At 38.8% G+C, this 13,666-nt stretch overlaps 1 protein-coding gene across 1 annotated transcript; it reads left to right on the top strand.

Annotated features, from left to right (window-relative positions):
• The first annotated feature begins 10,075 nt into the window (after nt 1-10,075).
• LOC145802804 (zinc finger BED domain-containing protein RICESLEEPER 2-like) lies at nt 10,076-11,581 on the top strand. Its single transcript, XM_082895597.1, has 4 exons — nt 10,076-10,757; nt 10,846-11,165; nt 11,379-11,416; nt 11,557-11,581. The coding sequence occupies exons 1-4, from the start codon at nt 10,076-10,078 to the stop codon at nt 11,579-11,581; spliced, it is 1,065 nt and encodes a 354-aa protein (XP_082751723.1).
• Nucleotides 11,582-13,666: the final 2,085 nt, after the last annotated feature.

Below are 13,666 nucleotides of genomic sequence, written 5' to 3'. Positions count from 1 at the left end.
TGGATATTTTGTCACCAGCATTGCATATGCATATTGTACTTATATCTTTGTTAAATTTCATATATTGTGTTAGATTGTCCCTATTGGGCTTTGGCTCACCCTGTTTGGGAAAAATTATTTTTAGGTGCTGGTGGTATGTCTCCGCCAGGGCAATAACTTGGAGGGAATTTTGAGAGCAAGAGCTTCTTTCTTTATTATATTTTTGTATAGCCAAGGGCTTTAAATTTGTATTGAGCTTGGCTCACTTTTGTGTAACCAAGAAATGACTTTGAAAGATGTAAGCCCATAGAGCATATAACTATTTGTTTAGTTTCAACTCTCTTATTGTTGCAACATATGCTGTAGATTCAGGATGAACAATTATGAATGTACATCACATGTGTTGACTTTTGTAAACGAACTCTGATGAATGAAAGCATTTCATTTATATTATTCTTCGTCTTATGAGTTGGATTTGTTGTGTTATTTTGGGGATGTGACAACTTAGTATAAAAGCTTATCGGGTTTGAACACTTTGGGTACATTGGAAGTGGTTAGTACTACAATGGGTTTGTCTTACTAAGCTGGGACATTAGTATGTGTTGTATGCTTATGTGATAACATGCTTATATGATTATATGGGTATGTGATTTAGTTCCGAAGATACTGATTGGGTCTACGGGTTTTTGGAAGTCCTATTAGAAGAGCACTTGCTCACTGTTGTTTCTAATTGGAACTCTAGCAACGCCGCAGGACGGTCATTATCTAGGAAGAAAATTCGTATGTATTTATGTGACTACGTGCTTATATGGAGTGATTTGCTGTTGTCCATCGTATTGGGACGCAAGTGAGTTAGCTTCGGCACATTCGTGAATGTGTTAATCTCTTGTGTTACCCTCATTAGGATGTCAGGACATGGTGGTGGTAGGCATGGTAGGCCTAGAAGGCACGAGATACCCATACCAGATGATATTCCGGCATAAGAGGAGGGAGTTGGTCAGGCCAATTTAGCCAAACCAGTGGGTCAACAGGCCATGGGCGCTTTAGCCCACGAAATGGCCAGAGCATTGCGGGAATCTATGGACATTCTCGAGGCTGAGAATCAAGTCCAGGCCCAAGTAGCTGAAGCAGGGCCATCTTTCTTGAAGGGAGAGTTTTTCCAATTGAATCCGGATGAGTTTTTGGGTGATCCCAATGTGCCACTAAAGGTAGATGAGTGGCTAGAGTAGATGGTGAAGACGTTTGAGATGCTTGGCATCAAAGATAGGGGTATGAGAGTGACCTTGGCATCCTTCAAGTTGAAGGGAGGCGCGGGTCAATGGTGGGAGTATGCACGAGGGTGCATTGGAAGGATTTGGGAGGCTTTTGTCGACACCTTCCAGGACAAGTTTCTACATCCCACGATTAGGAAAAAGTTAAGAGACCAATTCTCTAGGTTGGTGCAATTGAACACGCCAGTGACTGAGTTTGAGGCTACATTTACTAGCTTGTCTAGGTTTCCACCTGAGCTTGTGGCAACTGAAGAGTGCCATTGTCTGGAGTTTGAGAAGGGGTTGAGGACCGGACTCATGTTTTGAGTGGCCGGGTCCGTGATTAGAGATTATAGGTGCCTTGTGGAGGCGGCAGCCCATCTTGAGACTATTATGCAGGTAGAGGAGGAAAAAATAAGGGGCTCCAGAAGGAGTTAGGAGGTTCAGGGGGACAATAAAAGGCAGAAGGGCCCTACCCCACAGCAGTCCCAGGGAGCATAGTCGAGGTCTACCTTTCCAGTGCCGAGTCTGGGCTCTAGGATAGGTGGTCAGGGAGATGTTACTTGTTACAAATGTGGTCAGTTGGGCCACAAGTCTCCAGCTTGCCCGCATAGGGGAGGAGGGCAAAGATCTGCATAGTCTTCGGCTCATTCACAGGGCTAGAGATTAGGAAGAGGCCAGCCACTCAGTTGTTATCAGTATAGGCAAGAAGGATATATGAAAAGATTCTGTCCTCAGTTGGGTGGCATGTCTGGTGCGTCTGGTTCAAGGCAGACATAGAGTCACCAGCCAACACAGTCAACACAGGCCTCGAGGGCCAATTAGGGAGCCTCTTTGGCTTAGTCAATGCATCAGGCTTATGCTCTGAGGGGTGAGCAGGTTGAGTAGAGACCTACTGGGCGTGTATATGCTGTTGTGTCACCAGATCTTGTACCTACTCCTTCTGTAGTGAGAGGTACCTTCTTGTTTTGCAATTCAGTTACTAATGTATTGATTGATACAGGTGCATCCCATTCTTTTATCTCGTCTGCATTTGCATCAGTTTTGGGGTTAGAGTTGACTCAGTTAGCATCTCCTATTTATGTAGAGTCACTTATCGGGGGTGAGGTTATTTTGAAGTAGGGGTGTCAGAGTTATGACATCGAGATTGCCAGTCGTCGATAACCTTTTGCATTTGTATTGCTTGATATGACTAGTTTTGATGTTATTTTGGGTATGGACTAGCTATCGTCATACCGAGCTGTTATAGATTGCTGCCGTCAGAGGGTTACTGTATATACCCTAAGCGGCGATTGTTTTTATTTCTTGGGGGACCGGGTGGATAGAGTTTTATCTCCGGTATATGATTTGCGTGGGCAGAGTGAACTTAGTTGCCTCCTTGCTAGCTTCTTATGTGGTGAGTGTGACGAAGTCCGAATTGAGTTTCCAAGGGTGGTTTGTGAATACCCAGATATTTTTCCTGAGGATCTTACTAGTTTACCACCTCACCGAGAGATTGAGTTCTCTATTGATTTAGTGCCTGGCACGACACCGATTTCTATGGCACCGTATAGATTTGCACCTGCTGAATTGAGTGAGTTAAAGATTCAACTCCAGGAATTGCTAGATAAGGGTTTCATCCACCCCAGTATGTCACCTTGGGGAGCATCGGCTCTCTTTGCTAAAAAGAAAGATAAAGCGTTACGACTTTGTATCGATTACCGGAAGTTAAATCGGGTAACTATTAAGAATAAGTACCCAATGCCTCGCATATATGATCTATTTGATCAGTTGAAGGGGTCTTGTTGCTTCTCTAAGATAGACCTAAGATCAGGTTATCATCAGTTGAGGGTAAAGGAAGAGGATATCCCGAAGATGGCATTCCGTACACGGTATGGTCATTACGAGTTTTCGGTGATGCCATTTGGGCTAACCATTGCTCTAGCTATGTTTATGGATTTGATAAACCGGGTCTTCCGTGAGCTCTTAGACCGTTTTGTGGTCGACTTTGTGGATGACATCTTGATTTATTCACCCTATGAGGAGGAGCACGAGGAACACTTGCGAGTGGTGCTTGAGTTGCTTAGAACCCACCAGTTGTATGCTAAGTTTGGAAAGTGTGAATTCTGGCTGAGAGAAGTTAAGTTCTTAGGCCATGTGGTATTCAGGGAAGGAGTGGCTGTAGATTCATCCAAGATAGAGGTAGTGCAAGATTAGGCACAACCTAAGAATACTTTCGAGATCTGCAGTTTCTTGGGAATGGCTGGGTATTACCATCGGTTTGTAAAAATTTTCTCTAGGTTAGCCTCACCTTTGACTAGATTGACGAGGAAGGGAGTTAAATTTGTATAGAGTGAGACTTGTGAAAGTTATTTCAAGAGGTTAAGGTTAGACGTATCACTACTCTAGCCTTGATTATTCCAGAGAGGGATTTGGGTTATTCAGTTTATTGTGATGCTTCACGAGAAGGTTTGGGTTGTGTATTGATGTAAGAGGGAAATGTAGTAGCCTATGGCTCACGGCAGTTGAAAACACACGTGAGGAACTACCCTACTCATGATGTAGAGTTAACGGCGGAGATATTCGCCTTGAAAATTTGGAGGCACTATTTGTATGGTGAGAGGTTTGAGGTGTTTTCTAATCACAAGAGTCTAAAATATGTGTTTACACAAGAAGACTTGAATTTGAGGCAGAGAAGGTGGATGGGGTTCAGAGAGGATTATGATTTCGAGTTGCATTATCACCCAGGAAAGGCAAACGTTGTAGCCGATGCCTTGAGTAGAAAATTTATTAGCAGTGTAGCTTGTATTGCTATCTGGAAGTGGGAGATGTTGGGTGCTCTTGGGGGGTTGGACTTGCATCTTAGTGAGTCCGTTGAATTTGCAACTTTGTTTATGGTAGTTACCCAACCTACACTTGTAAATCGAATGATGGAGGCACAAAGGGATGACCTTGAAATGGAATCCCTCTGGGAGAAGATCTCCAGTAAGAAAGTGGACAGGGGCTTGAGTGTGTATCCCGACCAGAGTGTGAGATACCGAGACCGTTTGTTCATATCGGAGTCTTGCAGGAAGGGGGTACTCTGAGAGTTTCACCATTCATGCCTTACAGCACATTCGGGGGGCACAAAGATGTATCATGACTTGAGTCGCCAGTTTTAGCGGAGAGGTATGAAGAAGGATGTGGTCGTGTTTGTATCGAGATGCCTTACTTGTTAGCAAGTGAAGGCCATGCATCAGAGACCAACGGGTTTGTTGCAACCCTTGCCTGTAGCCGAATAGAAGTGGGAGCATGTCACAATGGATTTTGTTGTGGGCCTTTCGAGGACTCAATGGGGTAGTGATCCTATTTGGGTAGTAGTTGACCGGTTAACCAAGTTTGCACATTTTATATCTATGCATATGAGTGATTCAATAGACTATATTGCCGACCTGTATTATTAGGGACATAGTGAGGTTGCACAGAGTCCTTGTGACGATTGTTTCAAATAGAGATCCGCGTTTCACAGCTCGGTCATGGCAGAGCTTGTAGAGTGCCTTGGGCACTAGACTGACTATTAGCACAGCATATCACCCACAGAGTGATGAGCAGTCCGAGCGTAGTATTCATATCCTTGAGGACATGCTTCGAGGTTGTGTCCTTGACTTCAAGGGGTTGTGGGAGAGGCATTTGCCCTTAATGGAGTTTGCCTATAATAATATTTCCAATCAAGTATTGGTATGGCACCATTTGAGGCCTTGTATGGCCGACCGTGTAGATCTCTGGTGTATTGGGCCGAGATGGGTGATGCACCTTTGTTGGGTCCAGAGTTAGTTCGGGAAACGACGAAGAAAGTGACACTTATTCTTAAGAGGTTGGTTACGACTCAAAGTCGCTAGAAAAGTTATGTCAACCGTAGAAGGAGACCTTTGTCTTTTGAGGTGAGAGATCATGTCTTTTTGAAGATATCACCTAGACGGGGTTTAACGAGATTTGGGAAGAGTAAGAAGTTGTCCCCTCGGTTTATTGGGCCTTTTGAGATCCTTGAGCGGATCGGAGTGGTAGCTTACTGTTTGGTGTTACCACCACAGTTTTCTGGGATTCATGATGTGTTTTATATTAGCATGCTCCGAAAGTATGAGCCGAATCTATCGCACATGTTGGATTGAACCGACTTAGAGGTAGACGAGGATGCCTCGTATGAGGAGAGACCGGTGAGAGTCTTGGACACTCGGGACCAAGTTTTGTGAGGCAAGACGATTCTCTTGGTTAAAGTATTATGGAAACACCACGGAGTTGAAGAAGCAACTTGGGAGCGTAAATTGGAAGTCTGAGAGAAATATCCGGATTTATTTGTTGGTGTTTGATTATATATGGAGATTTTGATTATGCTAATGAAATGTGAAAGCATTGTATATGTTTTAAAACACGGGAACATTGTATATGTTATGGGGTGCTTGGAAACATGGGTAATATAAACATTGTATATGTTTTGAGAATATGGGATATCGTGTGTATTGTATCACTTTTGAAAACATTGTATATGTTGTGTAAATTTTGAACATTGTAAATGTTTTGGGAAATTGTAAATTGCACTTGCAATGTGGGCCTTGTGTATCGAGTTGACAAAAATGGATGATCGGAGAGTGGGTCATGGTGTTCAACTTGTTAGATTAACGTTGTTGTGAATGGTTTGATAATAGTTTTGAAACTTGAATTGTAATTTCAGGAAGGAAATTTCTTAAGAGGGGAGGTTATAGCGACTCTAGTTTTGACCCGACATTTTATTATGTTCTGGACTTAGGGTTATAATCTCTGAATGTTGTTAATTGTCGCTTTTCCCGTTAATCCCCCTCAAATTTCGTTATTGGATTGCAGTTGTGTGTTTAGAATAGGTTGGTTGCTTGTTTTTCCAAACCATTCTTACCCAGATTTTTGCTCCTCCGCTCAAATAGCCATACTTGCGCTCGAGCGGGCTTTGTAAATTTTGCTCCTTCGCTCGAGCAACACTTCTCATGCTTGAGCGGGCTTTGCGAACTCTCAGTACTTTGCAGGTCTGCAAACTACTAGGAGAGTGTTTTCTAGGCTCGAGCGGCGTTTCCTACACTCAAGTGGATGGATGCTCGAGCGGCCTTTCATGTGCTCGAGCGTTGGTCTGTTGTCTACAAAACTACTGGTTATGTGTTTTCTACGCTCGAGCGCCACTTCTTGCGCTCGAGCGGTGAGCATCTTGTTCATTGTGTCTTAGCACTCAAGCGGAACAACTTTTATGTCTGACGCTTGAGCATCAACTCTTGCGCTCGAGCGGATTGTGCATATATCAGATCGCGAAAATGACTTTTTACCTCACTTTTTCAAATATTCTCTCTCTAAAACCTAAAGTAGGGACCCTCTCTCTCTCTAAAACACCCTATCTCTCTACATTTTCACCTAGTTTTAGTGATTTCTTCACCCTAATCCCTTTGATAAAAAGGTAGACTATCTCAAGATCTCCATTTTGATCCAAATAGAGTTGGACTTGGGCATCTTTGAAGTTTCACTCTTGCTTGGCTCGTCTTCTCTCCTTGAGGTAGGTACTTTTCTACACTTTCATATGGTTCTTAGCTTGGTTATTTGTCGTTGTGTAACAATGGTGGGATTTGGGGAGTAGTTTGAACAAACCTAAGGTTTGGGTGTGAAATAAAAAGAGGGGTTTTTGTTAAATGTGAAATAGATGGTTATGGGGTTTGGATATAAGGTTGTTTTGTGACAAATTGTTGATATTTGGAAAAAGAGGAGTTTTGCCCTAAATGAGTGAAATTGTTATTTTGTACAAGTAACTAAAATTAATAATGGTAATGTGCAATTGGATGATTGTTGATGTAAATGCTGAGGTTGGACACGTGTTGTCTCTCACCTATGGAAATTTGAATAATTTATCTATTGAGAAGATTGTATATCTATTTAGAAATATCTATATTAGGCTATTGGTGGAGGATGGCTATGATTGTTGTAGAAAATGCATGAGGATTAAGTAAATCGAAACTAATCTAATGTTGGTTATCATTCAATATGACTATGTTTTTAAATGTGTTGTATATGTATAATTAGGGCTGTACAGCGGATCTACCGACCCGCTACACCTGCCTGACCAAAAAGAAGTCTTGTGCTTGAGCGGCCTTTCAAGTTCGGATCGGGTTACGGGTGATCTGCCGTTTTACTCATCAAACCCGACCCGACCGTATCCTTGTTATTTTTTTTCCCCCTTTTACGCCTCAGTCTATGCCTCATTTTTTCCTAATTTTCTTCGATAGACAGACAAAACACAAGACTCACTCACTCACACACACAGACATTCTCCATCTCTCTCTCTCTCTCTCTCTCTCTCTCTCTGCTTCTTCTTCTTTTACTTTCCTCTTCTTCTCTTTTCTTCTCTTCTTCTGAGTCTAATCTGTATTTTTTTTTTTTTTGGTTCCAGTGCTAATCTTTAGAGTCTAATATGTTTTTTTTTTTGGTTCCAGTTCTAAAACTAGAGAGGTGGTTAGATTGATCGATCTACACTGACTGAGGTATCTCTCTCTCTCTCTCTCTCTCTCTCTCTCTCTCTCTCTCTCTCTCTCTCTCTCTCTTCTTCTTCTTCTTCCTCTTCTTCCTCTTCTTCTCTTTTCTTCTCTTCTTCTGAGTCTAATCTGTTTTTTTTTTTTAGGTTCCACTTCTAATCTTTTTGAGTCTAAATTATAATTATTATTATTATTATTATTATTATTATTATTATTATTATTATTATTATTATTATTTTGTTTTGTTTTGTTTTGTTCTAGCTCTAAAACTAGAGAGGTGGTTAGATTGATTGACAGTGTTAGGGTTCTACACACAGAGAAAGGAAGCTTACAAAGGGAAAACCACAGAGGTTTGGTTTATTTTTCTTGTTATCTACTTCTGCAGTGGATTGTGTGAGGGACTTCATAGAAAAAATATTAGATTAATTTTGAGATCTCTGATGGTAGTTTGCTTGTTTAAAAATGAAATTTGGAATTAATCTATTTTGTTCTGGAATTAATTTGTTCTGTTCTGAAGTTCACAATCTGTTTTGAAGTTAATCTATTCTGTGACTTATTGATCTTTCTTCACAATTTGTTATGTAATTTAATATGTTCTGTAAAAAATATTAGTTTGTTTGGACCATGTGAGATCTCTGATTGATGGTAGTTTGAGGTGTGAGTCCAGGGAATTATATAGAGCATAATCTATTTTGTAATTTAGTCAGTGAACATTAAATTACTGATCCTTCTTCAATCCTTTGATTCATAATTTGTTTAAAGATTAAACTTTGATTCATAATATATTAGTGAACATCAAAGTTTGAACATTAACGTGACATTATATATTCATAATCAAAGTTTAGTGAACATCAAAGTTTAGTCAGTGGACATTAAATTTTGATTCATAATTTAGTCATAATATATTCATAATCAAAGTTAAACTTTGATTCATAATTTAGTCAATGAAGATTAAAGATTAATGTTCAAACTTTGAGGAAATTAATCTGTTTTGTAATTTACAATTCATAATATGTTTCGAAGTTCACAATCTGTTTTGAAGTGACTCACTAATCCTTTTTCAATCCTTTTTTAATTCGTTCTGAAGTTCATAATCTCTCTGAAATTAATCTGTTATGTGACTTACTGATATGCCATTTAACTATTCAAATTAAATGATTTTTTATTTGTTCATAATCTATTCATATTCCTTCTTTTATCTTACTGATATGCCACTTCTGAAGTTCAAATTAATATGTTCATAATCCTTATTTTATCTTATTGATATGCCACTTCTGGAGTTCAAATTAATATGTTCATAATCCTTCTTTTATCTTCATATGCCATTTAACATGTTGTTCAAACACAGACAAAGAGTCTGATGGTTGTTTGTTTAAAAAGAGCATGGATTTGAAAAGCATATTTTGAATGATTTTTTATTGGTTGTTGGTAGTTTATTTGATAATCTTTTGGTCATGGATCCTCCAAGTGAAGAAACATTTTTTGTGAGTCCTAATACTGAGCCCGAATCATCTTCTATTGACCCCTTTACCCAATCTAATGCTCCCCCTCCTAGACCACCCTTGGCCAAAACTAGTAGTAGTGGGAGAACAATATCAAAGGCTTGGGATCATTTTGAAAAGATTAAGGGTATTGATGGGAAAGATAGGGCTATGTGCCACTATTGTAAGAAAGAATATATGGTAGGCTCTAAGAGTCACGGAACAAGTAGTTTGTTAAGTCATTTGAAAAATTGTACAAAGTATCCATATAGGGATACTCATGGGCAACAAACATTGGGATTTCAACCTAGAGAAGTTAGTGGGGAGGGTGTTGTTGATGTTGTGGTTACGCCATTTTCTATAGAAGTTGCTAGGAGGCATCTTGCCGAGATGATAGTAATTGATGAATTGCCCTTTAGATTTGTGGATGGGGTTGGTTTTAAAAGGTTTTGTAATGTCATGCAACCCAAGTTTAAGATCCCATCTCGATATACTGTTGCTAGGGACATTGTAGACATATACACCAATGAAAGAGAGAGGTTGAAGAAAATTGTGAAGGGGCGTAGAATTTTCTTTACCACAGACACATGGACTTCCATACAAAATTTGTGTTATATGTGTCTAACTGCACATTTCATTGATGATGATTGGAAGTTAAAAAAGAGGATCATAAAATTTTTGTCAAGTTGAAGACCACAAAGAAGAAACACTTGGTAAAAAAATTGAGGCACTCTTAAAAGAGTAGGACATTGATTGCCTTTTTACCTTAACTGTTGATAATGCGAGTTCCAATAATCTAACCATTGGATTCTTGAAACGAACCACAAAACTGTGGAAGGGAACTGTCTTAGGCCATGAATTTTTACATATGCGTTGTTGTGTGCATATTCTAAATCTCATTGTTAGTGAAGGATTGAAGGATCTTAAGTCTTGTATAGCGAATGTGAGGTATGCAGTGAGGTATGTGAGGTCTTCTCCAAACCGCCTTGACTCTTTTAAAAAGTATGTAGAAAGTTTGAAAATTGAGAGTAAGAGTCTCTCGTGCCTAGATGTGCCAACACGGTGGAATTCTACATATCTTATGTTGGAAGCGCTGGAAAAGTTTGAGAGTGCTTTTCAAAGAATGGGTGAGGAGGACTACAATTATAAACACTACTTTTTGGATAATAAAGGGGGTGAGAGGAGAGAGATGCCTACCGCCGAGGATTGGGATAATTGTAAGGTGTTTTTGAAATTTCTTAAAATGTTTTACAATGCAACAAAGAGATTTTCTGGCTTTTTATTTGTTACTTCAAATATATTCTACACTGAAATTTTTGTCATTGAAAATATGATTAAACAATTAATCAAAGACAATGATCCTATTTTGTCTTTAATGGCAAAGAAAATGAAAGAGAAGTTTGATAAGTATTGGGAAAATGGGGATAAAATCAATCTCCTTTTGTACATTGCGGGTGTTCTTGACCCTAAAAAAAATGACATACTTGCAATTTTGTTTTTCAACAATTTTTGGTGGAGATGTGGTGAAAGTGAAAGAAATGTTAGAGAAGGTAAAAAATTGTTTGAGTCAATTGTATGATCATTATGCCATGTTTGATTCAACAAATGTGCATGCCCCCAATGTAAATGAAACAACAGATATGGTGATAGATGAAAATGGCCCACACTCTCTTGTGAACTCTCAATTTAACTCATTTTTTGAGAGGCAATATTCTAGTAGTGGGAGTATGTCAGAATTAGACAAGTACTTGGATGATATTGAGAAAGGTGGGAAGAATGCTCAATTTGACATCTTGGAGTGGTGGAAGGTTAATGCAACAAAATATAGAGTGTTATCACTTATAGCACGAAATGTGTTGGCAATGTCTGTTTCCACTGTTGCTTCTGAGTTGGCTTTTAGTACAGAAGGTCATATACTTGATCCATTTCGTAGGTCACTTGCTCCCAAGATGGTGGAGGTTCTTGTTTGCACACAAAATTGGCTTCGAAGTAACATTCCAATATGCCTTTGACAATCAATGGAAGATGTTGAAGAATTTGAACAACAATATGATTCGGGTAATATATACAATGATTTATTTTTTTTAATCCATTTCATTTATTTTGTTTTTTTGAAAATTCATTATCTTCACTTTACATGTTTTTGTTGTGTTGTTATGTTTTATGTGTAGTTGTTTCGGAATCAAGTTCATGTTCAAGCCCAAGTCCAGTGAGTAATTTTATTGAGGTTTAATATCATTGGTAAAATACTACCCATTTGTTAAATGCTGTTAACATATCTTTACTTGTTTTAAGTTTAAGACTTTTAGTGTTTTCCTTATTAAATAATTTCATTTTTTTGTTATGTAGGTTTAGACGGCTCATGGTTTGGTGAAAGGAAATGAATGGTTTTTTTGCTTCTTTTTGGATGATATAACCTTTTTTTTTTTTTTATGCACAATGTTTGTTGGATGACTGTAACTTATTTTTTTTGGATGCACAATGTTTGTTTGATGCACAATGTTTATTGGATGACTGTAACTTTATTGTTTTTGGAACTCTTGGATGACTGTCATTTGGATGCACAATGTTTTCCTTATGTTTTATGTGTAAGTTAGATGATTTATGCCCATTGGAATGAATGAATACTATTTCATGAATGAATACTATTTTCCCAGGTTGAACTGCCCAACTTGTTTCATAGATGTGAATGAACCAATATTTTGAATTATGCCCATTGCAATGAATGAATACTATTTTGTATTGCCCAAGTTGCATTGCCTAGGTTGTTTACTAAATAAGTGATTAAAGTGGGGCTTTTCGGCCAAAATTGAGTTTACAGAATGAGTTAAAAGACTTTTTTAGTCAAGTGAAGCCTTTGTTGCATTGCCTAGGTTTTTTTTTTTTTTTTTTTTTTTTTTTTTTTTTTTTTTTTTTTTGCATGTTGAAAAGTTGTAAATTTTCAATCCACCAAACTTATTTGTATCCATCTGCTAATCCGCCTAATCTGCATCCGCCAGATTGGCGGACGGGTACGGATTATTTTTTCCAATCCACCAATTTGGCGGACGGATGGCAGATTGGAGGGTTCATGGCCGCAACCGATCCGCGCCCACCCCTATAGATAATGTTTAGGAGGAGAAAGATGATGTACTCCATTGTTTGTGAGGATATAGGGGATGGACTCCATTGAAATTAAGTTGGCCGGAGTATCCAGGGTGAAAGTCCCAAAATTGTGTATATACATGGGTGCTGATCTCGTGGACGAAATTTTCGTAAAATGGAAAATTTAAAGTGTTTGTGTGGTAGTGTGTTGAATTGGAAAACCACTGAGTTGTAGTCTCAGTTAGGTTATTGAAAGATAATGAAATTGACTCATGAATTGAGAAGAATAAATGAACTTGAAATAAATTGAAGGAAAATGAATTGAAATATGAACTTTTGTGCTTTACGGTTATATAAAAAGTGAATATTTTGTCACCAGCATTGTATATGCACATTGTACTTATATCTTTGTTAAATTTCATATATTTGTTAGATTGTTCCTACTAGGCTTTGGCTCATCCTATTTGGAAAAAACTATTTTCAGGTGCTAATGATATGCCTCCGCCCGGGCAATAGCTTGGAGGGGCTTTTGGGAGCAAGAGCTTCTTTCTTTGTTATATTTTTGTATAGCCAAGGGCTTTAAATTTGTATTGAGCTTGGCTCACTTTTGTGTAACTAAGCAATGACTTAAAAAGATGAAAGCTCATAAGGCATATGACTATTTGTTCAGTTTCAATTCTCTTATTGTTACAACACATGCTGTAGATTCGGGATAAACAATTGTGAATGTATATCGCATGTGTTAACTTTTATAAACGAACTCTGATGAATGAAAGTATTTTGTGGAGAGGTGGATTGGAAATACTCTTGGATCCTGCAGGACGTAGAGGTGGATTGGAAATACTCTTGGATCCTGCAGGACATAGTGGTGGTTTGGAAATACTCTTGGATCCTACAGGACATTCCTGATCCTTTGATTGCCACCTGAAAAAGGGATTAACACTCTGGTCGGGGGTGCCGAAATTAGCACTCCGACGGACAAGTTAGTATATATCTCTTGTTTGCTTGTGTCTTAAGTTTCTTGGGTCTGTTCTCACATACCTCTATTTGGTTGATGTTCCTCTATTTATGTTTGCCTCTGGGCCCTAGGGTCGAGCCCACTCTTAATCCATCGCATGATTGCTCATTCGGCCCTTCTGTCGTATGCCAATACCCACTTGGCTTTTTGTTCAACTGGTTCTATAGCCGATTAATCTATTCGGCTTCAGGATCGTCCAGGGGGAAGCCGAATAGAATATATATATATATATCCTAATTTTCTTCTGACCCATTATTCGATTTTCCTGCATGTACCGATATTCGGCTCCCACAATTGCCCCCCAAACATCCTACTAACACCAGTTAGTCGGCATGTTTGGTTTTGAACTCGAAAAGT

The sequence above is a fragment of the Camellia sinensis genome, chromosome 11 (genome assembly GCF_055761805.1).
Source record: "Camellia sinensis isolate YWXY chromosome 11, ASM5576180v1, whole genome shotgun sequence".
In the NCBI taxonomy this organism is placed as follows: domain Eukaryota; kingdom Viridiplantae; phylum Streptophyta; class Magnoliopsida; order Ericales; family Theaceae; genus Camellia; species Camellia sinensis.
This window is presented reverse-complemented; position numbering and strand designations above follow the sequence as displayed.